This window comes from Haemaphysalis longicornis, unplaced genomic scaffold (genome assembly GCF_048455015.1).
Source record: "Haemaphysalis longicornis isolate Haplotype H1 unplaced genomic scaffold, Haemaphysalis longicornis Haplotype H1 scaffold_2, whole genome shotgun sequence".
NCBI classification, from domain to species: Eukaryota; Metazoa; Arthropoda; class Arachnida; order Ixodida; family Ixodidae; genus Haemaphysalis; species Haemaphysalis longicornis.
In genome coordinates this window covers 18,918,528-18,945,265 of record NW_027526295.1, presented here as the reverse complement: position 1 = coordinate 18,945,265, position 26,738 = coordinate 18,918,528, and the positions used below count along the sequence as shown (strand labels likewise).

The following is a 26,738-nucleotide window of genomic DNA, read 5'->3' as shown; positions in this document are numbered from 1 at the left end:
GCTTCGTCCGTGTCTAGTTTTCGCTAGTAAAATGCAGTCATATTAAGGTGGGTCCACGCAGAGCATGGAGGAAATGAGACACACTGAGGCGGGTAAAAAACATTAACAATTAGTTTACTAGGGTGCCTCGGTGGTGCCGGCTTCTTCACCAGGTTGGGCGGAATCGTTCGGGTTGCAGGGGGGGTCAATGTGGCGGGACGCCGACGGGCAAGTGGGTCTCGGGGCCTGGAGATGAAGGCAGTGCGGGGCCGGTGCCTCGGAAGGTCTGCGCGGAGAACACGAGGCCAGGAACTGGAGGCAGCACCGGACCGGTAGTTCGGCGAGCTCGAGCTGTAGGCCGCGGTCAGGAAGGGGAGGCTGGGCAGGACCGGTAGCTTGGCGGGCTCGAGGTGTAGACCGGGGCGGAAAACGCTGGCAGCGAGCGGGCTTTTTCCTGGGAGGGACGCGCTTTCGTACTGCTCCTACGGCTGCGTCCGAATGGCAAGACGGTCGCCCCAAGTCTAACCTCGATCCCCTCCCTTCGCTCCTCTTTATCCTCCTCCTCCTACGTCCGAGAAGCGGCGGGGAAAAGGGGGAGAAGGGCCGGCTTCAAGCGGCGGTGGACGACGCGGCTGTCTGCCTACCCGCCAAGGACGCGTCGAGCGGAGGGAAGCCTGGCTCGCCCCGAGGCAAAAAGGAACCATGCGTCCTTAGTGAAGCGGCCGCGCGTACCCACGGGAAAACTTCCTGCGGCCAAAGTTCTTCCATCTGGTTCGGAGTAGTCCAGGCACACACACGACCGTCACGTTTCTATGCCGCCTGTGTTATCTCTTCTGATAGGGAGAGCATTCCGAACTAACGTGAACAGCCTAGAATAATCTTCTTTGTTCCGGAAGTAAATGAACGGTTCGAGAAACATCCGCGCCGAAAGATAAAAGCCTGCAGAGCAGACGCCGCGGGTTTAATTCGAATCGTCGCGCTCGCCTGCGCACGTCACTTTGTTGACTGCTGCTTCGCCGCCTGTATTATTTGAGTTGTTAGGGGAGCACAAGTTCGCTCCAATAAACTTGTTTTCCTTGAAGACAACTGCGTCGTCTTTGGCTTCGTGACAATATAGGCCCCTAAAAACTCAATTTCTCGTGCCTGAATTTTCGGTCTCTAGTTATGACGGTTCATTTACTCCACGGGCTCGATGGCATCCGCACACACCTTCTCTTTCATTGACGGCTAGCCAGTGCTTTCTTTGCGTAGAAATACCTTCTTTGTCGTCTTCTGGCTTGAACCGGACAGTACTGTAGACACTGCGTGGGCTTCATTCTTCTGATATCTCTTTCTATCCACACCTACTTACCTATGTGGCGAAAGAGGCGGCGGTAGCGCTAGCCCTCTCTCAGAACCTACACCAAAAGTTATCTTGTGCGATTCTCAAACTACTCAACGGAACTTTGTCCGAGGGCGCATATCAGCCAAAGCTCTCAAAATTCTTCAGTGCAATCCCCGCAAAACGCCCGTGGAGCTCGTGTGGACACCTGCCCACTCCGGCTTGGGGGGTTATGAGGCGGCCCACGCAGCAGCTCGAGATCTTACTGCCCGAGCAGACCCTTCTGTTACCTCTATCCACGGAGAGCAATCGACTCGGGGACAACTTTCTGTGGCAATGGAGACAAAGCTACGCGGGGGGATGGGCGAACAGCTTTGTGTTACTGCACCAAAGTAGTTCTCAGTAAACTAAATTCGGTTTCGGCGTGACGCATACGGATTTGCTACAGATCGTTTCTGCGCATGAACTCTTTGGTTGAGTGCTTTGAACCGCAATCACAATCATGCAGGCATATTGACGTCTCCTTGCCTACGTTTCATTTGATTCTAAGCAAAAGCCAACGCTTTCACTGGAGAACTCGGACCGACTTAATATATTATAGCGTGGACGGTACCGTCGTACTCTCAACCGGCCAGAAACGCCGTGAATTTTGTCAGAGCTGCAGTTTTCAGGGCAGACGCTGATATTTAAACTCTTCTTTAGCCGAAAACTGGGCAGCACAATGAGTACGTGTACGCAATGGGTACGCACACTTCGGCGCGAAGTGAAATCCCATTTGGATCGCGCTGAGTTAGTCAGGCCCCAAGAAGCTTCGGTGACCCGCAACTCGGAAAGCGTATAGGGGAAGCTCGAACTGCAGAACCCATGAATCTTCGGCTCAATCCCCACGCCTTCCTATTCCAATATCTCTGATGAACGTCATGCAGGCTTTCGGGCGTGTCTCGCTATACTACGTGGCGCAGGTTTCATACCTTAGGATAGCAGTCGTACTGCACTGGCTAAGTTGCCTATTTACAGCATAAAGGCGTGTTGGACGGATGAAAAACGTAACTCTGTCTAAACACCTGCACAGTTAGTGCTGGTCGTAAAGTTTAAAAAGAATTGGTCACTGAACATTTTGCCAGTAATGTGGTCACTGACATCGTAAAGTACATTGCATTACTAACTTTGGCACACGCCAATATATCTAGCCGTTCTCAGATTGGTGGTTAAGCCACCCCTTTCCATTTTTAATGTGTGATCACTCGCACACTTCTTGGCTCACTCGTAGAAAAAAGCACCGTATCCAGAACACCGCAACTGGGCCTGTCAGCAAAATTTCAATTGTATTCCAAACCAGGCAACAGAATTCGCGTTGGCTGCGTGTAGCCGCTAACGCTTCATCAACATTCCAATTGGCTGCAACAGCCTCCTTTCTTTGTCACTTACACAATGTTGTGGGAGCATACTGGCCTCACTTTGGTCTTGTTCCCAAGCCCAACACGTGGGTTCACCAGTGATGGGCCTGCCCGTCCAATTCGCCAATTTTCATTTGGTGGCGAATTGACACCGCGCCATCGCTAAAGTGCTCCAAAATTTCGCAAAAATGTACACTTTTGTGGCTATGGCTAGGATTTGCACACACAATTCCAGAACCAGCAGAAAAACTCCGTCACTCAGGGCTGCCACCACAAATTGCAAGCCGTTTGACATCGGTACGCCGTGAGCATTAGTCAGCAGGAATAATGTGTGCTACGTGAAAAATTGAAGCAGAAGAAAGAATGTGTTTAATTTAATTATTTCCTGCATAATCAGCTGGACAAAATCTGGAAGCCACTCCAAGTAGTCACACAACCACAAACGTGCATACGAACGCCAGTCACAGGAGTAAACCTTTAAAGCCGTTGCCCCATCTTTCAAGCCCACTTGAGCACTCAAAGTCACGCAGCCACGTATTTCCAAACAAACATTTCCGGCTGTGTTAGCAGTTATTCGGAGCCACTGAGTACAGTGTACAGTAACTTCTTCATGATAAATGTGAAAACAACATAGATGTACCAGACATTGTACCACAAACATGACAAAGTGACACTGCCCATCCCCATGGCAGTGAACATTTCTGTAACTTCTATTTCATGAGAGCGTGCCGTTACCTTTCGGGTGTTCGACCTCATATCCCAGGGCCTCGCGAAGCTAGTATTTTTACAAAAGCTAAGACTGGTAGCAGGGAAACCCACAGCGTTTCGACATTTGAAAAGGAGGCATTGACGATTCGTATTTAACCATGTACATACGCAATTAAAAGAAATTATTTGAGCCGGAAATGTTCTTTTACTTCAGCAATCTACCCTCTGTAGTCGAAAAGACCAACAAAACATGAGCAAGTGAGTACAAATGATTACCTCACTTACAATCTGCAACTGATGGTAGTATATTTTTTTTTTCAGATGACTGAAACAATTACAAATGATAGACAACTCAGCACTGCGTTTCTAGACATCACTACCAGCTCGCAGTTCTTGTAAAATAATTCTTCCAGTCTTGTCCTTTTATGCACAGGTAAATTACAACCTCTTGGTTTGTAATCAAATTTTCCCATTGCATTTCTTCTGGGTGAAACAGGGTACGTGACGTGCCATTCCTCACTGCTTGCTACCAGCGTTCGTCAGGTTTCATTTTAAGCTGTGGCTAGCGTTCCGTTCCGTCCAGACGTAATGATATGAAAGTGCTGAAGTTTCGTCCAGACGGAACGGAGCGCTGCGGGTTATCCTTCCGTCCAGACGGAATACAACTGACAGCTTAGCGTTCGCTCCAGACGGAGCCGGCGTGAAATTTGTACAGTTCCGTCCAGACGAAAGCAAAACCGGCTGATTATACGCCATGCTCAGTCTTCCGATTTGGTGTACAGGTTGCGACTCGGATGATGGCACTATTGTACCGGGTTCGATTCCTCCGGGATATGCTTAACTTTTTTTGCGTGGTTGTGCCAGATGATCGGTCATCATGGCGCTTTAGACATTATAACATTGCCGGTCATGTGACGGCAGTGAAACAGACTGCCTGTGCTGGCTATTGAACATAGCGAACAATTCTGAAAGGTTTGACTTTTTTTTTGTTTTTTTTTCTAAACTCTGGATTTATGCAGTCTTACCGCAAGAACATCAGTTTTCGGACAAAGTTGCAGCTGTATCTAGCAAAAATAAAGTGTCGCAATGGCGGGATTGGATAGACGTCGGATTCATAATGTGAGGGACGGAGGTTCTAATCCGACCACGGGAAGCTTTCTTTTTATGCGACTAATGTGCCCTTGTGGAAACCCATTGCGTAAGTTGGCTTTCAAGCCAACTTACCAACTTGGCTTTCAAGCCAACTTCAAGCCAACTTTGGGCATAACGATGGACGGCACCAGTGAGGCTTAGAGAGCTTCGCTTCAAAAGGCGCTGGAAATGTCGGTCAGCTGTCCTCTCACCACCTTCACTCTTCTTGAAAAACAAGAGTGGGAGAGATTCTGGGATAAAAATGCAAATGTCGTTTCAAATCGCGCGCCATCAGCCGCAAAGGGTTCGCACAACATCCGACAGATGGCGACGAGTGTACTGGCCAGTAGGAAGACGCATTGAAACATCCCCCTCGCGAGGGGCACGATCAAATGCAGAGCATTTCCGGGGGGCGCACGACGTTAAGTAGTTTGCGTTACGTTAATGTTGTTGCACTTTTGGCAACTGCTGACGAGAGAGCGCTCGTCAGCAGTAATTTAAATCAGTCAACGATATAAGGCGTGTTCATAGCATCCAAATCTGTGTCGGCTTTGTGGCGCAGTGGTTAAAGCACTAGTACATTGCGTTCCGCCCGCAGAGTCGAGGGATAGAAACCTGGCGCCGGATAGTATTTCTTTTTTTTATATAGTAGGGAGGGGTGCGGTGCGGACTACGGACGCCAACGCGGGTGACATCGTGAGTTACTGAAATGCTCTGCATTTAAAAATCTTCACCGCTACACCTAGTAGGGAGAGTGTAACATCCTGCCGTGCCGTCCGATCACCTTGTCCACCCTTCCCTTCGAAATTGCGAAATGTCGGCACCGCCCAAGCCCCGAAACAAAACCTATAAATCAGTCCCTCAAAACGCTTGTACGCCTGTACTGCATTGAAAGCCAGGGAGGCGAGTAGTATCTTTATTGCGTGAGCCTTTTCAGCAGACTTCTTCACACATGTCACCTCGCAATTTGCCCAGAAAAACCCGAGGCGTCTGCAGCTGCTATCCAAGGAAGATTGACGGAGTGCAGTTCTATGTATGCGAACGTATTGTACTGTGTGGTGGTTCCGTCCAGACGGAACGATATAAAAGTGCTAAAGTTCCGTCCAGACAGAACGGAGCGCTGCGGGTTATCCTTCCGTCCAGACGGAATACAACGGACAGCTTAGCGTTCGCTCCAGAGGGAGCCGGCGTGAAATTTGTACAGTTCCGTCCAGACGAAAGCAAAACCGGCTGATTAGACGCCATGCTGTCTTCCGATTTGGTGTAGAGGTTGCGCCTCGGATAATGGCACTATTGTACCGGGTTCGATTCCTCCGGGACATGCTTAACTTTTTTTGCATGGTTGTGCCAAGGTTTTGTAACAGCTAACTTCGCGCCCACTTCACAATTGACGCGGTGAGAGCAGTCGGTCAGTTGATTTTGTACTCGACCGGCCGCTCCGCTACTGCTCACTAGCCAAGACCGACGTGTCCATCGCCAGCGTTCCGATCATCTGTTGTTCGTAATGGTGATTACTAATTAACGGTTATTCTGGCTAGTCAATGAGCGGAAGCGGTTCGTTCGGCTGGGTAAATATCAAGGAAGACTGCTCTCGCTGCCTGTAGCGTAGCGGGCGTGATCGAGGTAGCGGCTTGGAGGTCCGTTTGACGGATTTAGAGTTAGTCCGATCGCCTTTTTTGAGTTTTGTTGATTTTTACCCAACCGCTCAAACCGCTTCCGCTAATTGGCTAGCCAGAGTCACATTTGATTAATAGTCGCTCTCAATGATTACAGATGGTCGGCCGTCAAATGAGCCGCCAAGCTCGACCATGCCCGCTTCACAACAAGCAGCGAGAGGCTAGAGCAGTCTTTCTTGATATTTACCCAGTCGAACGAACCGCTTCCGCTCATTCACTAGCCAGAATAACCGTTAATTAGTAATCCCCATTACCAACTACAGATGATCGGAACGCTGGCGATGGACGCGTCGGCCTTGGCCAAGCAGTAGTGAGCAGTAGCGGAGCGGCCGGTTGAGCACAAATCAATTGACCGACGGCTCTCACCGAGTTGATTGTAAGGTGGGCGCGAAGTTAGATGTTACAAAACGCTGGCCCAACCACGCAAAAAAAAAGTTAAGCATGTCCAGGAGCAATCGAACCCGGTAAGAAAGTGTCGCTATCGAAGGCGCAACCTCCACACCAAATCCGAAGACTGAGCATGGCGTCTAATCAGCCGGTTTTGCTTCCGTCTGGACGGAACTGCAAAAATTTCACGCCTGCTCCGTCTGGACGGAACGCGTATTCCGTCTGGACGGAAAGATAACCCGCAGCGCTCCGTTCCATCTGGACAGAACTGTAGCACTTGTATATCGTCCCGTCTGGACGGAACGCTAGCCACAGCCTTCATTTTATGGATGACAAAGGTACAGCAAGTGCATCTTAGCTGCCCCCCACAACCGATAACCTGAAGACTAATTCGCATACTGACAACAAGCACTCTTAATGATTGCCTGGTGCTGCACAAATCCGGCACTGTATGAGCAGCTACCTCCTAAGTTGCGGGGCATCAGAAAGGTAAACAAGGTGTCCTGTAAGTTGTTGCACACAAGCAGCACAACATAGACCAACAGAGCGTACTTCCAAGCTTCTGGCCACCAGAAAGCAAAACAAAGTACTTCGTCACTTGCCACACAACGCCAGCACCACATAACCAACAAAGCGTGCTTCCAAGCTGCTGGGCATCGGAAAGTTAAACAGGGGGCTGTGTAAGTTGCCACACAAAAGCATCACCAACCGAGCGTACATCCAAGCTTCCGGTCACCAGAACCGTAAACAAAGCACCTTGTCACTCGCTACACGCGACCAGCACCACATAAGTCAGCGCACACCGGTTTCACTACAGTTTCTCTACACCGCTCACTTCGCTTCACTGCAGTCACTAGAGCTGCTGGAGTCGGAACCTAGCGGAATCACGACGTTGTCGATTCTAGTGTCGATTGCACCATCCCGCTCCCAGGCCTCCTTCTCAAGACGCTCCACATGAGTGCAGCCCCGGACCCAGTTTTCGCGAGTCACGAGGGCGATGGCATCGTTCAGTAGTCGTTCAACTCCAGCGAGAGTGAATGAAGTGTTGTTGGCAGCAATATACCCCTTAACCAGGCTACACATCATTTCAATAGGGTTGAATTCACAGTGGTAAGGAGGAAGCCGAACAATGTCATGACCAGCAACTCTGGCCAGGGCTTTAATCCGGTATCCAAAAAACTTGTGTTTGTTCTCATTAGCCAGCCGAAGGAGCTCGGGCTTCAACTGGTCATCACACCACGGGATGGTTTTTGCAGTCAACCAAGACTGAATGTCGGCCTTGCGCCACGACGAGGAGGGCAACTTTTCGGTCCGAACATTGTCCATGACAATAACACTGCGTGGCTGAATGTGGGGTAGAACTTGTTCTGCGAACCACTTCTGCGAACCACTTCTGCGAACCAGTCAGTGGAAGCACTCTTTGACGCACGGAAAATGACATGCCCCGTCCACAAAGCCCTTCTCACTTCCAGCATGAAGGACGATGAGCCGACCACCTTTGCCACTTGGTGCACTAAGCCCAGTAGTTAGACCCTTGCGAAAGGCGTCTTCACGGGATTACACAGTGGTGTCCTCCCACCAGTGGCGTAACTAAGGGGGGGCAAGGGGGTACAAGTGCCCCGCGCGCCACTTGAGAGGGGGCGCCGAGCCGAGTCCTCCCAACATGTGCCCGAGGGAAAAAAGCGGCACCGGGTTACCGTATGTCACCGCAGCGGGGTGGCACTGCCGCAAAAGTCGCTGTTGAAGAGGCCGGGCGCCAGTTTAGGCGTGTTGGCACGACATTGCAGCAAACGAATAGTGCCGAGGAAGACAAGGACGACAAGAGGGGGTCACACATGGGGCGCAATGTCGGGGACGCACACGGGGCGCCAGCGCCCCGCGCACCTCCCGGCATAGGGCCCCGTATAAGACCCCCTCTGTCCGTCCTTGTCTCCCTCAGCACTATTCGTTTGCTGCAATTGGGCTGCTCTAGCAGTTTATTTCCTTTCTGCTTTCCTTACTGCTTTCTTTGTCACGAAGCGGCGCCACCGATGTATGAATACTTATGTACGGAGTCCAGGAGGCAACCCCAGATGATATACAGTGTGTGTGCTTGCTGCATGTATGCATGTGCTTCTGTTTTCGTTTGTATTCCAGAAGCGGGCGGCGGGGTGGGCGGCGCTCTTAAAATTTGCACCCTTGCAATTAGATTGATCCTTTGCAGGTATTCTTAAACCTCCAGGTGAACCGCGTGCAGTATATTTTAGGGATCCTCTTTTATATTCACACCAAGCCATCAGGTCGTGTTCCATCAAAAACGATACACGCCGCGAATGCTCAATGGAAGGCGCTGCGCTCCTGAGCTTGCGCGGTTGCGTTCTATTTCCTGCCGCAGCGGTTCTATTTCATGCCTCAGCCCCGAGCTAGCACATTAGGATGGCTAGGTTGCGCTGCCTCACCCTTCGAAAGACGCTCCTCGTCGTTTTCTTTCCGCCGACTCACGGCCGGGCTACAGCGGCGGCATGCGCCGCTCTAGCCCTAGCTGCCGTGGCCGACGCTGCTGATTCGTGAGGCCGCCCCGCGAATTTTAGGAAACGGCTGGCAGAATCTCTTGTTTCCTCACTCTTTGTAGAGCCACGTGTGTGAGTCCAAGTGACGTCGCATGGGCAATTGTTGTGGGTGTCGTTTAAAGCTTTGCTTTTCAATCACCTTCGCAGAGTGGATTGTAGCCAATTTGTTTTGGCAACCTGCTGACGATGAGCATCACCACTGGCGTCACAAACGGCAGTGATATGCGACGAGAAGACAACATGGATTGCCGGGATGAGTTTTTTAACGCATCATTACCATTAATAAAAAAATGTGGGCATAGTATGTAGATATGAAATTTGCAATAAATCACTTGGTCCCATGTTATGTAAAGCGAGACGAGAACCAGTGACCGACAAGGTGCATTTCTTCTTTCACTTTTATTTCGAACCTTGTGGACTTCTCGGGTATGGTACGATGAATATATAAGCTAAGACGGCTATAGTCCACTGTTGCGAACAATCAATCAAAAAATCACTCATTCGCTTTCCCAAAACAGCAAGATGGCCTTCTTTCAACATAGACTACGATAATAATAATAATAATAATAATAATAATAATAATAATAATAATAATAATAATATGAGTGATCACTATAAATGAGGGGCGCGAAAATTTATTTGCCCTGGGCGCCATCCTATCTAGTTACGCCACTGCCTCCCACACCGTGCCCTTGGTGTGGCCAGCATTGACCCAAGTCTCGTCGAGGTAGTATATAGTCCTGCGAAAGTGAAAGGAATACGTGTCAGTTTTCCTTTGGGGAGAAGGGTTAGTAAAGACAGAGATGGCATTTATTGCTTGCACCTAACATCATTCTACTACGCAGACAGGTGTGTTTAGTTTTTGGTGGCACCGCAAAACACCAAAATAAAAAAAGTTCGCAGAACGTACACCACCCACATGGCTAACGAAAACCAGTCAGTGAGTGCTATCCATACATTATTATAACATGTCGATGCATACTTGTCCCTTCACTTGCTGAACCAGAATAGCATGCAGAATATGAATAAGAGGCAGGGATACAGAAAAACGCCATGAAAAAATAATGAACGCCAGTATGCATGCGGAGCAGTGTTGATAAGTAACTGAGCAATAAAATATTTGGCTGTACGAGAACTTCCATCGTTATTTTTTCTTGTTACATTTCAACTGTCAAATAATGTTACACACGAATTTTTTATTTTAATCGCCGGAATTGACATTTATCTATCTGTCCGCCAAATCGAAACAGTAACCACGTACCGTTTCTGCTTTCGCATTTCTCGAAGGGTCCGCAGATATTTCTGCCGCCACACGATGATGTCATCATGTCATCCCTTTCCAGAAGCGCAGAGTTACGTTTTCGCTTCCGAAAAGCAAATCCAATGTCATTCAGGAGCCGACGCATCGTTCTGACACTCATCTTCGGCAGCCCCATGTCGGGGTCGCTGGTGACATCGCTGAGGATCTTTTCTGCAGTTGGCGCCTCGTTGCGAATGAAGTACTGATGCACTTTCCGTCGGCAAAGTAGCAAGGGTGAAGCTGTCGTACCGCTGTACTCTTGTCTTTACTGTAACTGCAGGCGGTTTCCCAGTTGACAAACGAAGCCTTTTGCGCTTTGGGGACTTCGGGGTGCCACGCAAAACCTCATTATTGAGCCGTACGACCGTACGCTTGCTTACGCCGGTAAGCTGACTAACCGAACGAAATGCGGAAACGACGGAGAGTCCTGGTTCATACCGGGGCTGTCCAGCTCATACCGGGTTCAAAATCCAGTTCAAAACCAGTTCAAAACCAGTTCATCCAGTTCAAAACCAGTTCATACCGGGGCTGTCCTTAAGGTAGTCCACAACTTCATCAGAGCTTCTTATCAAGAAGGGATCATTAATAGGTAATTTCTTTAAGTGCCTCTGAAGAAAAGTGGCAACATTCCTCTGCCAAGTAGCTTTGTCCTCTACTATTGCCCTCCTTGTCGGTCTTCAGCGTGAAGAAAGGGCGTAGACTGACCTGCGTGCTGCTCTTGATTGCTTTAGTTCACATAAGTTCTCCAGTTCACATATGAACTAGCCGTCAACGCCTGCTTGCAATTTCGAGATCTTAGCCTCAAAAAATGTTCTCAACACACCTGCTGGTCCTGTCGAGCCAGGTCAGAAAAGGGCTTACTCCCTTTCGACTCTGCCCATTCAAAGCTAATCAAGCGTGGAATCGCGTTTTCGTGTCTTTCGAACGCGGTCAAAAAAATCCTGCCACCACCGTATCACGGAAAGTCCAAGTCAACCGGCTAAAGAAAAGTGGTTATCGAGGTCGTTGCTAGTTTCTGTTGATGATCTGACGCGCCGACGCAACGCAGGCGATGAGGCGCGCCGTAGTGGAGGGCTCCGGATTAATTTTGACCACCTGGGGATCTTTAACGTGCGGCGAAATCTCGCACGCACGGGCGTTTTTGCTTTTCGCCTACATCAGAAAAGCGGCCGCCGCGGCCGGGAAATGAACCCGCGACCTCGTGCTCAGCAGCGCAACGCCTTAGCCACTGAGCCACCACGGCGGGTTGCTAGTTTCTGTTGCAGAAACAGTCCTGAGAACAGTTGTCAAAGGGAAAGGTGCAGAAGAAGAAGGTGTGAAAGAACGCATTCGACCTGCCGTCTTGCAACACGTTCCCGCCGTTTCCCACAGGTTAAAGAACGTCGGGGGAAAGCATAAGGTACCAGTTGTTTTCACTGCACCTTTATAGCTCGGTGGCCTTTGTAAGGCTTTTGAGTCAAGAAAAGAAAAAGGAGCATCCAAGGCAACATGCAAGGTTCGGCACATGCGAAAATTTGTGAATTGCGCGCAGGGTGTTGTATATAAGATACCTTTGGCCTGCGGTAGTTTCTACATCGGACAAACAGGCCGATGTATCAACGAAAGACTGCGTGAGCATAGATATGCCTGCCAACAAGTCAGCACTGTGGGAAATCTTGCGGCACACCGTGCGAGGTGCAAATGTGAGGTCGCGTTTGATAAAAACCAACATTTTGTTCCGCTCTAAAGATAAAATGTCCCGGGAGATTTATGAAGCGTTTTCAATGATTTCAGGACGTGAGGGTGAATACGTGAGCACCCCTTCGAATGCGCTCACCCAGCGTGAGATTAAGGTTTTAGAATCATTTTTCTAATGACTGCACGTGGACCAGCTTCGACCACCGCTATCTTTTTATCTCTTTTTATCAATATATTCACCCGTCTGACATCTATCTGGAATTTGTTGTTGCATTCTGTGTTTTCTATATATGTTTTTGTTTTGTTCCGAATAAATCAGTTGTTAGTGCGCCGTCCTCTCGTGAAAGTCTACTTTTTTTCCCGTGCCAGTCTTTGTGTTCACATCAAGTACAACGTACCTTCAAAATCATGTTACACCAGCTAGCCTGACATCAAGCTTTACTAAACAAAACCGAAAAAAAAAGTAACGCTTACTGGCAATTATATTCTGGTGATTTATTGGCATTGTCAATGCCAGGCTAGAAGGAGGAGGAGGAGAGAAACGTTTATTGGAGCGGAAAGTGCTATTGTGGGTGGCCTTCCTAGTCAGGATAGCCGCGAGTCGTGGCAGCTGCTCCTGCCCGAGACACGAGGTTAACCTGCGTCTCTAGCAGGCAGCTGGTCAGCTCGCACTCCCACTGCTCCAGGGAGGGGGAAGAGATGGGATTTGGGTGATAGGGGCAAGCCCAGACAAGGTGGTATGTAGTGTTGGGGGTTTTACAGGATGGGCATTCGTAGGGATACATGGTTGGTGATATGTTGTGTAGAATTGTTGTGTTGTAGTATGTCTGGGTTTGTAGTCGTCGCCAAAGGCGTGCGTCGTTGGTGTTGAGAGATGGGTGAGGAGGAGGGTAGACGAGGCGATTTCGACGGTAGTGGTACAAGATGTCTGTGTAACGACTCGGGAATGGGGGGTGATTGAGATTGTCTTCTCTGCCTACAGGGAATTCCAGGGTAGTTAATTTGCCGGCAGCGGCATGTGCCGCCTCATTCCCTGGAAGGTTGGCGTGGCCTGGTGTCCACACGACATAGATGGAGGGCAGCTTGTGTATGCGTCGTAGTATGTTGAGGGCTTGAGGCGAGATACATCCTTTTTGATAGTGGCGGCATGCTTCCTGGGAGTCTAATGATGACAATGTAACCTGTCGTGGCTGTGGTTGCAGCTAGAGCTATGGCAGTTTCTTCTGCTGTCGTGGAGGTGGTAGTGGATAGCGTGGTGGACGTCAGGAGGGTTTCCTGGGTGTTGGGGGCTACAAGGGCGTGAGCTTGGCGGTTATGATATGCAGCTTTGTCGGTGTATCTGGTGTTGGGGTCCTTCGAATAGCGTATCTGGAGATAGCGGACACGCGCTGCTCGTCGGCCTTTGCTGTAAAACGGATGCATATGGCGTGGAATGGGGGCTACTTTGATGTTGGCATGGATGTAGGGAGGGATACGGGTGGGTGCTTCTGTCGGAGTTATGACGTGGCAGCCAAGTGTCGCGAGAAGGGTGCGGCCTGTAGGTGCGTGAGTTGGTTGGCTTGTTGGGCTTCCAGTATTTCTGACAGTCTATTATGCAGGCCGAGCTTAAGGAGGTGCTCAGTCGGCGTGAAGGACGGAAGTCCGAGGGCTATTTTATATGACTTACGTATCAAGGCGTCAAGTTTGGAATGCTCTTTTGGTTTCAACTGAACATGCTATGCTATGCGGCTTGTCAGCAGTGCTTGGACGATACAGCACGTGTCTTGTTCCTTTAGGCCATGGCGCTGGGTGCAGGTGCGTCGAATTAAATGAGTCAGTTGCGTAGTCGTTTGGTGTAGTTGTGGTAAAAGTGCCGCCCCCGATCCATCTGTGTGAAAGGGGACTCCTAGAATTCGGAGGGTTTGGACTTGTGGTACGGGAGCAGTGGAGATGGTCACGGTTGGGTCCGGCGGAGGTTTTGGGGGTCAACCGCGTGTTCTAGCCCGGAGTACGAGAAGGGCGGATTCGTTAGGGGCGCAGGTGAGTCCTCGTTTCTTCAAGTATTCGAGCGTGTCGTTGATAGCTTGTTGGAGGTTGTCTTGCTGTTGTCCAGAGGAGTCGATTATCGTCCACATCGTTAAGTCATCGGCGTACACGGCATGGTGCAGGTCAGGAATGTTGGAGAGTTTGGCTGGCAGTTCAAAAAGTGCGATATTAAATAGCAGAGGGGAGATTACAGATCCTTGTGTTGTTCCTTTTGCGGCAGTGGGAAAAGTGTCAGAATGGATTGGTCCGAGACGTATGGTGGCTGTCCGGTTTGTGAGAAAGCGCGAACATAGTTGTAAATTGCCTGTCCACAGTTGGTTGCTTGAAGCCACTGAAGAATGGCTCTATGTGTAACGTTGTCAAAGGCGCCTTGCACATCAAGGTAAGTATGCAGCTGGGCTGTGTTTTGCTGAGGTTATCAATTACTTGCTCTTTTATTTGGAGAAGGACGTCTTGAGTCGATAGGTGGTTGCGGAAAGCAAACATGGTGTGGGGATACAGGTCGTTGTCCTCCAGATACGCAGTCAGGCGGTAGTGTACCATGTGCTCTAAAAGCTTACCGACGCACGACGTCAACGAAATAGGGCGGAGGTTGTCAAGAGTTGTCGGTTTGTGTGGCTTGGTTATAAGAGTTATTTCTGAATGCTTCCACTGGGGCGGAAGGGTTTCTGCTTCCCAGTGCTTGTTGTAGAGTGCGAGGAGAGAGGTAAGGGCCTGATTGTCGAGGTTGCGCAGGATCTTGTTTGTAATCTTGTCTTTGCCAGGCGTTGTGTTTCTGGTCAGACGCTTGTTCCAGTTCCTGAATTGTGAAGGGGGCGTCGAGGTTCTGATTTGGAAGCCCCAGGTATGTGGAGGGGGCAGGGGGAAGAGACTGGGAAGATGGACCAAAAAGTTTTTCCCGGACTTCCTCTAAGAGCTGTTGCGGTGGATGCTTGTAGTTGTTGATAAGCTGTCGAAGTTGCTGCTGCGCAGCTGTTTGGGTCGGTTTGGAGCCCAGGAGAGTGCGAAGAATGTGCCAGATGCGCTTCGTGGTTAGCGTGACTCCTAGTTGGTCACAGAATGAGTGCCAGTTCTGTGTTTGAAGTGTTCTGGCGTAGTTGGCTGCTTGTGTGATTTCGGTGATTCGTCATCTGAGGGAACGATTATGTTTTCGTGTCTTCCATCTGTTGACTAAGCCGCGTCTTGCAGCACACAGGTGGTCTAGGTAAGAGTCAACGGATGGGCTTTCCGGTGTAAGAGCTATGGTCTTGCTGTGTTTTTGTACCAGGGCTACGAGCGCCGTGGTCCATTGGTCTAGATCTGAGTCAGCTGTGGTGAGGGAGGTAGGGTCTTCGCGAAAGGAAGGCCAACCGATGAGTGTTGCTTGTCCAATTTGGCGGCGAAGAGGGAGTTGAGGTAGAGTAATGGCAAAGATGTAGTGGTCACTTCCAAGTGTGTCTGGGAGGCGTGCCCAATGTAAGTGTGGTGCTTGTCGCGCGAACGTGAGGTCCGGGATGGTGTCTCTTGTAACGCTTGTTCCCTGTCTTGTCGGCATCGCCTAGTCGTTGCACAGAGTAAAAAGATGATGCTGGGTCGCGTGAAGCAGTGCTGTGCCTTTTTTGGAGGCAGTGGGATATCCCCAGGAATGATGCGGGGCGTTGAAGTCTTCAAGCAGAATGAGTGGATTGGCGCCGGCGATCTTGATGGATTCACACAGAAGGGGGTCAATTTCACGGAGAGCGTGCTGTGGAGGGCTGTATACGTTCAATATGAACAGGCTGGGATGTACAAGTTTTCGTGGGATCACTTCGATGAATGTATGAACTATGGGTGATGAGGTGTGATGCTGTTGAGCGGTGAGCGTTCGTGCTGTTAGAATTGCAGTCCTCTGTGTAGAGTCTTGGGTGTAGGTATCGTATCCTCGTAGTTCGGGCTTCGGTGTATCGGTATCTTGCAAGGCGATAATATCGGGAGGCGAGGTGGAGATGTAGTGCCACAGTTGGGCTTTTTTGCTTTTAAAGGACCGGCAATTCCACTGGTAGATAGTGACGGTGGAGGGGTCAACAGTCATTGATGGGTATGTGGTCATCGGTCGGTGATGCTTTGTGTTTTTTTGGCTTGGGGGGACACGTCGTGCTGTTTGTTTGCTCAAGGGTGGCTATGCGACACGTGAGTTCTTCGGTGAGTTGTAGCAGATTTTCGGTAATGGCTGAGATCATGTTGTGGAGCATCTCCGTGGTGGTCTTAATTTGATGGTCGATTTGGGGGAGGAATTTGGTCGTCATTGTGTTGTTGATGAGAAATTCCGCGTGTTCGGCTGTTAAAGGGGTCGTCGGCGCTGTGGTTCATGCAACGGGTAGGGGCGCAGTGGGGGGTGGCGGGGGAGCTCTGTTGGCTCTCTCGAGGGCTTCTATTCTGGCGAGCATGGTAGCGTTTTGTTCCTTGATTTCTGTAAGAAGCTGTTCTAATGCGGTGGTTGGGAAGGGAGCTTCTGTAATGGGCGGGAAGTGGGAGTCGCGTGCAGGTAGGAGGGGGGGTGTTGGAGCAGCAGGAGCGCTCTGGGCTATTGCCGACCAGCTTACCTGTGATGGGTACTTGAAGTTTGTAGATTGCGGGCCTGGAAGTGGTCGAGTTTGGCTTTTGGGGATCGCTGGTTTGAGTCTTTTCGGGCAGTCCTTTCCTGCAGTGGCATGAGGAAGCGCGCACAGTTTGCACGTGGGAGTGCAGTGGTGGTCCTGTGGAGGGTCTTTCAGTCCGCATCCGAGGCACTTGGGGTGGTCGGGGTTGGGGCACACGTCCTGGCGGTGTCCGACTTCGCCGCACAGGTGGCACACCTGCACAGAGCGTCTGAATGGGTGGCATTGGTAGAGTAGGCTACCAACCTACCAACCTTGAGGGCACGGCAGCACTACAGGCATGCAGATCAGTAATCCCTTCGTCTTTTTCGTCCAGATTATCGTCGCCTTGCTGCCGCTACCAGTGGACTATAGAGGATCTGCGCAGGCGCCAAAAGTCAACCCGATAAGACTGACTTACGACTACGACGCAAATGCCGCTTTGACACTGGCAACCATCGACACCTGCTGGCTTCACCGACCTACAGGGACAACACAGCACGCCTACGCGGGTTACAACGCTGCCCTGGCGGCCTTCCGGGCGCCTTCGGGTATAAAACCAGGACAGCGTCACCCAAGCCTCACAAGGCACGGCAGCACTGTAGGCATGCAGATCAGTAATCCCTTCGTCTTTTTCGTCCAGATTATCGTCGCCTTGCTGCCGCTACCAGTGGACTATGGAGGATCTGCGAAGGCGCCAAAAGTCAACCCGATAAGACTGACTTACGACTACGATGCAAATGCCGCTTTGACACGGGGAACCATCGACACCTGCTGGCTTCACCGACCTACAGGGACAACACAGCCCGCCTGCGCGGGTTACAACGCTGCCCTGGCGGCCTTCCGGGCGCCTTCGGGTATAAAACCAGGACAGCGTCACCCAAGCCTCACAAGGCACGGCAGCACTGTAGGCATGCAGATCAGTAATCCCTTCGTCTTTTTCGTCCAGATTATCGTCGCCTTGCTGCCGCTACCAGTGGACTATGGAGGATCTGCGAAGGCGCCAAAAGTCAACCCGATAAGACTGACTTACGACTACGATGCAAATGCCGCTTTGACACTGGGAACCATCGACACCTGCTGGCTTCACCGACCTACAAGGACAACACAGCACGCCTGCGCGGGTTACAACGCTGCCCTGGCGGCCTTCCGGGCGCCTTCGGGTATAAAACCAGGACAGCGTCACCCAAGCCTTACAGGGCACGGCAGCACTGCAGGCATGCAGATCAGTAATCCCTTCGTCTTTTTCGTCCAGGTGAGCAAACGCTACGGTAAATGCTTCCGATCTAGCGATCCTTGCTTGATTGTGTTGCAGTGCCCAAGGCTGCTTTGTCCTATGCTTTCCGACATGTTGTTGTACGCTTTATATTTACTGCTTTTAAGTGGTGACGTCGAGACTAACCCGGGACCTGGATTAGCTAAGATAGAAAGCAGATAGAACTTATAGCTAATGACATAAAAGAGATCAAAGAGGGACGGTTAGCTTCCATTGACGCAAAATTGGAAAACCTGATCGTACTCGACAGCAAGATATCAAAGTGTATGGACCAGGTATCTAACCTGCAGAAGGAAATAACAGCTCTTGAATTGAAATTAGATGACCTGAAAATCGCTCAAGGAGATCTGATCTAATATTCTACGGCATTGAGGAGGACAAAACGAAAATAATGAATCTCTTGAGGACACAATAAATGAGAATATTCTGAAGAACATTCTAGAGATAGAGCCTGTAGCCATTGAACGGATACACCGTCTAGGGCGAGCTGCCGACGGAAAAAGTAGACCAGTAATCCTGAAACTGTTAAATTCCCGAGATAAGGCAAAGGTGTTCAAGAACTGTCACAAACTGAAAGAAACAGACTTTGCTATAAGTGAAGACTTTTCACCCCGAGTGCGAGAGATCAGGAGGCAGCTGTGGAATAGTGCAAGAGCAAATAAAGATGCGGGTGACAACGTGACGTTGTCATACGATAAATTGTACATAAACTAAGAAACGTTTATCTGGGACGATGAAAAAAATGACCAAGTACCTATCAAAGAACACCGGAATCATCCACCAACAACAAAAAACTCCCAAGACGATACACCAACAACACGCAGTCGCAGGCCGCGACATCAGAAATCAGCTTCGTGAACGTAAACGCTCGTAGCATACTTAACAAACTGGAATCGCTAGAATCCCTACTGCTCGGACTTGACCCAGATTTCATTGGCCTGACCGAAACATGGTTAACCACCGATGTCATGAACGATGAAATAGCGCCCCCAAATTACGCAGTAATACGGAAGGACCGGCCGACGCGAGGCGGGGGAGTGGCTGTTATGGTAAAGAAAGAAATCAGTTACACAGTTCTTCCCGAGGTTGACAGTGTGGAGGCTATTTTCGTCAGGCTAATGTTCGGATCATGCGCTGTTACTGTGGGATGCTTCTATCACAGTCCAACAAGTGACTCTGACGTCATGCAATCACTGCAACAATACATGCAACGACACGTTTTAGGTTCGCGGCTGACATTATCGGGAGATTTTAATCTACCAGATGCCAACTGGCAGACAATGCAATTTTCTTCCACGTGCTCAGAGGTCATGCTTGATATTGTGTTTTCTTTTAACCTTGTTCAAATTGTCACCCAAGCGGCTCGAATTCAGGGTCTTCTTCGAATATATTAGATTTAATATTCCTTAGCGAGCACTTTCCTTCGGATGAAGCGAAGATTGAAATTGTTGATGGCATATCAGACCACAAACTCACCATATGTACCCTCCCCGTTCAGGACAGGCCAGTTTACTCTCTACCTAAAATAACATTTCTTCACTTTAACTCCGCGGGCGACACTGCGATAGTAGACCACCTTGATTTCGAATTCTCCTGGTTCGAAGAACTTTCAACCGACAGCGTTGCTGATATCGAAACGCTATGGCAGAAATTTAAAGAAATAATTTTCCACTGCATAGATAAATACGTTCCCAATAAAGTTAAAAAATCCCGAAAACATATCCCGTGGATAACGCGCGACGTAATACATGCTAAACGTAAAGTAAAACGATTGAGAAAATCTTTGAAAGCAAAGTCTGAAGAATTTGAGCGAAACAAGCTTACTGACACACTTCACGACATGAAGTCGAAAATAAAGGTAGCCAAAAACAATTACTTCAGTTAAGCACTCCCGGGCTTTCTGAAAAGCTCTCCTAGAAAGTTTCGGAACTACTTAAGCCCCAAAAAGTCCAGGAAAAAGGTAAAAACCCAAGACAAAGATTCTGTCACTGCTGACTCGCTGAATGATTACTTTAAATCCGTCTTCACTGTCGATGACAATAATATGCCACACATAGATTCCCAAAATCTACGCCATTTAGATCCACCATCTATAACGGAAGCAGGTGTGTTAAACCTTTTGCTGAACGTTGACACAAAAAAGAGTAACGGTCCCGACAATATTCCAAACGCTTTCTTAAAAAGATATGCCGAACTGGTAGCAAAATATCTGGTCTTGATTTTCAACAAGTCATTGTCAACAGCTACATTACCGAAAGACTGGGAAACGGCCAAACTTGTTCCCGTACCCAAAGTAGGCCGCTATGACGCCGAGTCAAACTTAAGACCAATTTCTTTAACTTGCACAGCAAGCAAGCTGCTTGAGCACATAATCCTAAAGCACATAACTACACACCTAGAACGTGAACATATATTATCACCTTGCCAACACGGTTTTCGTCAAGGTCTATCGACAATAACTCAACTTGTTGAACTAACACATGATATACTGTAAGCATAGACAACCAAAATCACGTCGACGTAGTCTTCTTGGACCATTCAAAGGCATTCGATCGGGTACCACACAATAAGCTAATAAAACGTTATCAACGACGACGTCATGATTCGCTGGATACAAAACTACTTAATCAGCCGTTTTCAGTACGTAGAATACAATGGAAAATTTTCACCATTAACGCATGTCACATCCGGAGTTCCCCAGGGTTGCGTCCTGGCCCCAATCTTATTTCTTATTTATATAAATGACTTGCCTTCCAGTATTTCAGCCAACATTCGATTATTTGCTGACGATTGCGTAATTTACCGGGAAATTAACACCATAGAATACCATCTGATACTACAAGCTGCACTAAACTCTGTTTATTACTGGTGGCAAATGTCCCTCAATGTAGAAAAATGCGCTCATTTATCAATAACAAGAAGGAAGAACAGGTACGAACACATTTACAACATAAATAATAGTCCTATAATCCGGGCGCACCAGCACAAATACTTGGGAGTGATATTTACGCAAGACTTCAGATGGGATGCCCACATAAATCATATCGCATTGGCTGCACTAGGAAGGCTGTTTTCCCTCAGAAGACGCCTTCGATCAGGATCGCCAGAAACGAAGGAATTAGCCCACAACGCCTTTGTGAGATCTTTACTCGAATACTCTAACATTATCTGGTTCCCGCATGCTAAAGTACACCTAAATAAATTAGAGCGAATACAACGAAAAGCGGTTAGGTACATTTACAATCGGTATGACACAAATGCTTCAACAGAACTACTGAGGAACGCTGGTATGCTAACCCTACAGAATCGTTCAAAACTAGCACGTTTAAAATTTTTACATCAACCCTTTCATAAAAATGTGAGCCTTGATACTTCAAAGTATCTCACTAGCAATATAGCGAGGCTCACGCGGCATAATCAGACTTTAACATTTAAAGAATACAATTATCGCTCTGATTGCCTTAAATATTCCTTCTTCCCACTAGCTGTAAGAGAGTGGAACAGTATCCATTCATCTATTACCAGTAGCGTATCTATAGAACGATTCCTAACTCTAATTGAAAACCACCTCCACGAGACAAATTAACCAAAATGGCGCCGAGAATTTCATTAAATGAGTCTACACGGTTTTCCTTGGCTTTCTGGGATACTTATGATTTTCACTGTTACTGAGTAGCTGTTCAGTAATATGTTTGGCTTGGTTTCATAAAATGTTTGGTTTCGCTCGTTCTTCATTCGCTGCTGTAAAATATTCCCTCCAAATTCTGTCTGTGTTTGATCCTGCATTGAATTTGACTATGTTTTGTCGCTTTGTTTTTCCATGAACTGGTGACGTTTGACGCATGAGATTTCAGATTTCATATGTAATATGCAACCTTCGCTTGTCATGTAGGAAACCTCTCTCACATGTGCATACTGTTCTCGTCCTGTATGAACGAAAACCACGCTTGAAATTTGTGTATTTGCAACGATGTATTGCCCCTCCTGCAAAAATCCCAAATGGGATTGGCAGTATGTTAAAATAAATAAATAAAATAAATAAATAAAACGGCACGTGGGGTCCTTGAAAGGTAAGCAGGGCCGACGTGGTACGGCCCATCATGCGCGCATGTAGAAGTTGAGACCTGTTAGCGTGCAGTAGTGCTTGCAGTGCTTCGGAGGTTGTTTCCGGATGAAGTCCATGAATGACCCCTCGGATCGTGTCCGGTGGTGGCTTCATGTAGGGCGTCAGGTCTTGTTCTGTGGTGCCTAGGTGGATGGCTTGAATTGTGCTGAGCGTTATTGCGTATTCCGCTTGTGCGGTGCTGGCGACGATAAGATTCTGAGCAGTTTGTACTTGGACGACGACGTGATCATAGAATTCTTGTTGAGGTATGTCACTGGCTATTGCGATGCCTTCGGCAAGCGCTCTCGGTGACCAGTTGGCTAGGTTGAGGCCTGAGCGTGGGCTGTACACAATTGTATAGTGATCGCTTGGTAGACGCGGCGAGGGGTTACGGGGGAGTTCTTGTTTCAATGTAGGGGACTGTTTAGTCGGAGTTTGCAGAGGAGTACTGATGGCTTGCTTTGGCGTCGTCGGCGCAGGGGTCTTGGGCGAGATCGGATGATTGTGACCCAGGGATTCTCGGCAGGAATGGTGCGCCCACTTTGGGGGTCGAATTGCATTATGCTAGTAGTGCTAGTAGGCGTCAGCATGGGCAGTCTGACGGGCTCACTCGTCGTGGCGGCGAGGCCAGTTTTTCGTTGTTCTCTTGGTCCTAATGGCTCACCTGGGTGTCGGGTGTTGCCGCGTGAGGTTAGGAGCTTTGGCGCTTCTTGAGGTAGATCCGCTGATTTTTGGTCACGAAGCGGGAGCCGAGACGAGGTGCACACGGCTGCGGGGAATCTGCAAGGATACAAAAAAAGAAATATATGTTTTTGAATTGCATAGGTTATGCGCATTGAGTAATGTTTGCAGAACTACTTCCAACTGCGCAGCGAAATGTCGGGGTTCGGCCGGCCACTTCGCCCCCCCTCCCGTAGCTTTCTCTCCATTGCCACAGAAAGTTGTCCCCGAGTATAGATAGCCTTATTACGTTCGCGGCTATCACCGCGCACTGCCGCCTCCTCCGCCAGAAATTCCCCACAGCCCACCCCTAACCTTCTGCAACGGAAGAACGCCTGTGGCGGCTCCTTCACACTTTCGTGTCGCCCACGCCTTCGTCGCATATACCCCCCATCAGCACCCGTCACCCCAATGCCCCGCTGAGGTGATGTCGACACCACCTGCAGCCACACTGTGTGGGCGTGCCCCCAAACCCTTTGCCCCTATGGGAGGCAGCGTTGAGTGGCTCTGACCCCGGCCTTCAGAAAGCCCTGCAGGTGCAACGTGCCGCCCAAGTACCCTGTGGACACCACCACCAGCTCCCCCCCCCCTAGATTGCATACTGCAATAAAGTTTAGTCTTCCTTCTCCTCCTCCCCTGGGAACAGCGCCCGTGGTTTATGAACACATTGTGAGTGATATTCTTTCCGCTCCCGTCATTCTCAACATCTAGTGCAACTATCAGTACCTTACTGTTGCTGTATTTATATAATTTTGCACTTCATTTTTTTTTTCACAATTATCTACGTTACTGTGCAGTTTGTCGTCTGTTTTTTATATAATTTATATCATTGTCTCATGGACTGGCTTTCGGGGCTTCTGCTTCAATAAGCTTGATTTGGCAACTGTCGTTGCAGCGTCTCTTAAAAATCGTCACTATGCACGTCCACAAAAGATCTGTCGTTTTCGTGTTAAACGATTTTGACTGACACTTACTGGATTTGAATATGGGGTCATCTGTCATTTATAAACTGTGTTTCATTTACGTGGGAGCTGAAGAAAATTGCACGTAAACAGCTCCTCCCACATATGCTTGCACAGAACTCTCGAAACAGAAGCATATGCTTCAGAAGAGTGCGTGGAGGCTTTCACTCACGCCCACAGGAAATACTCCACTGAAGGAATTCTCAAATTCAGACTTAGACGACTGTCATTGGCCTCATGAGTGTAAGGTCAGGAGTTGGCTGGCGTTATTGTTTGGATGATAAACCTTTGAGGGCCCATAGTTTTGGTGCTGTTAATTACTTGCACTTTGGTAGACATCGCCTTTGTTAGTCGCGCCTCTTGTGTTTCTAAAAGGGAAATGCTTCTGCATCGTATATTTGCGCGTTGATGAAAATAAAACACGCCGTTTCTCAGCGACTCTAAACACACCCTTCACGGAAGTTACGAAACAGCGCCAGATTTTCCCTCCCCCAACATAAAATGATAAAAGTATAAAGAAAGAAAATTATGCAACCCGCATTTGCGCCACATGCCCGAGCCCCGTATGTGCCTGTCACAGCGAGCGTGCAAAGGCACGCACGCCTTTTCCTGCCCGCACATTCAGGCAGATGAAGACTGCAAGTACGGAAGCCTCAACAAGGGTGAAGAGCATTGGTCACGTGCGCAACCCTTCTGTTGCAGATATTTCGTAGCGCTCAGCTAGATTTTCTCGTTGGGCTACTCATTACTGACCGCGATCCCTGCCAGGACTGTTTCGAAAAACACTTGAAAACTTGCCGAGGGCCCCACAGATGAGTCTTCGCTGAGGACTCACAGACCTGCTCGGGAACTTTTCCCCGAACCCCAGGAATACGTCGGCGTTTATTCGTCGCTCGCGAAGCGCAACCGCAAACGAACTTCATAATAGCGAATGCACGAGCGGGGCCGTTGCATGTAAGCACGGAGATCAGCTCCGGACGCGGAGCATGGTGTCCACACGGGCCCCGACCTACAGGGATCGCTTGTGGGCCGATAATAACCTTGCGCACACATATCGCATGACTGAGGTGAAGAGCCCGAGTACTTTTGGCCGCAGCGTCTCCTCGCTGCGCTTCAAGCTCCGCAACCTGATGCACCACGACCGGTCCGTGCGGGTGCGGCGGGAATTCCGGCGCCGTGACGGAGGCGTGCACGCCCTGGCCCACGACCTGAGCGGCGACGCCGAAGGAAGCTTTGCGAGCATCGTCGACCAAGTGCGGGAGGCCGTTCCGCGCTTCGCGGCGCACGAGATCCTGCCGCCTGAGTCGCTCGCCCACGCCTCGATCGTCCTGCTCAGCTTCGTCGTCTTCGCGGGAGGCTGGCGGGTGCGCTTCAGCCGGGCGCGCACCACGGACGCCGTGTTTCACCTCGGTCCCGGACGGACGAAAAAGGTACAAGATGGTGGCCTTCCCAAACCCATGCTTCGTCTTTGCCGCGGTATAGGACTTAAAAGTGCAGCAGTTATATAAAACAAGCAATTTCAGGTGGGAGCTTGTATACTATTCGCTAAGACCATTACGGGTGAAGACCATGTTGGCAACCATGCTTTCACGTGAGCTCGGCAGTTTTACATAGGCACTGGTTTATCGGGTACTCTACCGACGAATCTGATTACTGGTCACGTTGGCAGTTTTCTGCTCTTCGCTCGATCGGGCATAGCGAACGGATTTTGGGGCTGTTCTACGATAGCCAGCATCATTTTCGGGAAGCCAACATAATGCGTGCACGCCATTCATTCATTCATTCATGTTCTATTGCGTGTCCAATACACCATAGAGGCTCTTACTTTGGTACGCAAGTCATATAGTAAAATGTGATAAAGTGAAAATTAAAAACATCCCCAATTCAATATAGCATAAGCAAATGCCGATATCGCGAGCACAGATTTATCAGTGAAATAACCGTGCATGGAAGGCAGAACCGCAAGTCATGGCATTAGAAACAGATTTGTTGAGGTACGAGTAAAAACACTTTCAGGCATGAAGAAATCAATATCTGTTGACATACGATTGCACAGAATTTGCAGCCGTCCAGCAGGTGATTTGCTATGTGGCAAATCACCTACACGGCGCGTTTGTTTGCGACGCCTTGGCGTGAAAAAAAAATCCCGGGCATTCTCTACTAACATGAAACCTGGGGTGGGCGAGGCGCGCAGTGAATCAGCGTATTTTGAAAGATTGTAAGTTCCTCTCTTGCCACAAGGCGCGCGCTGATTGGGCCCCGGAGAAGCGCCGGTGTGAGGAGGAACCAAATGCTTGCTGAGGTGGTGGCGCCCTCTCGTGCGTTGAAACGGATTTAAGCAATTTGCGTACCCCATGAGCCCAAGTTCGGGGTAGTGGCAGGGGTCAACGCAAGCACAGTGCAACGCCCGCTCTGGAGGCTCGTCTTCGGGGATTAGTGAGGTCCCGGCACCAGGCAAGTACGCTTTTCCTTGCTTCGACCAACCTCCCCCGATCAGGCTTAGCGCCAAAAGCCGGTGGGTATCTGAGCGTGACACAAATTATAGCCAGTCTACACAACTTCTGCTTGTGCTTGACGATTGCTGAAGCGGGCAGAAAACCCGCGTTAGAGAAATATTTAAATCGTGTTAGTTTATTTTGAACCGGTTTTGTCCATTATACGCTTTTAGTACGCGTTACGTTGTAGAGCGAGGCGTTGGAAAACGAGTGCCTCGGCATTTTAAAACCGTGCCCACATGAGAATACGACGTCATGAGACGCCGGGGGCCAGAGTCCCTAAAAATTGTCCGCGTGCCCGGCAGCTTCGCTAGAAATGTCCAAAGACGACTGCCCCGCAACAGCTCCCCCTGTTCCCTTTAAGCTAAGGCGCTGTGGCAGAGGTTGTGGCACTCCTGACCCATTTTTTGCCAGCTGTTTTCTGTATGCCCTCGAT

The 26,738-nt window shown here is 49.4% G+C and overlaps 1 protein-coding gene across 1 annotated transcript in view; it reads left to right on the top strand.

Annotated features, from left to right (window-relative positions):
* Positions 1 to 25,532, top strand: part of LOC144167852 (ipis-1-like) — an 87,627-nt gene extending 62,095 nt beyond the window's left edge. Inside the window, exon 4 of the mRNA XM_077697007.1 lies at positions 24,904 to 25,532. Coding sequence (XP_077553133.1) covers positions 24,904 to 25,315 — 412 coding nt within the window. The 3' untranslated portion in view covers positions 25,316 to 25,532. The remainder of the gene's footprint in view (positions 1 to 24,903) is intronic.
* The last annotated feature ends 1,206 nt before the right edge of the window (positions 25,533 to 26,738 follow it).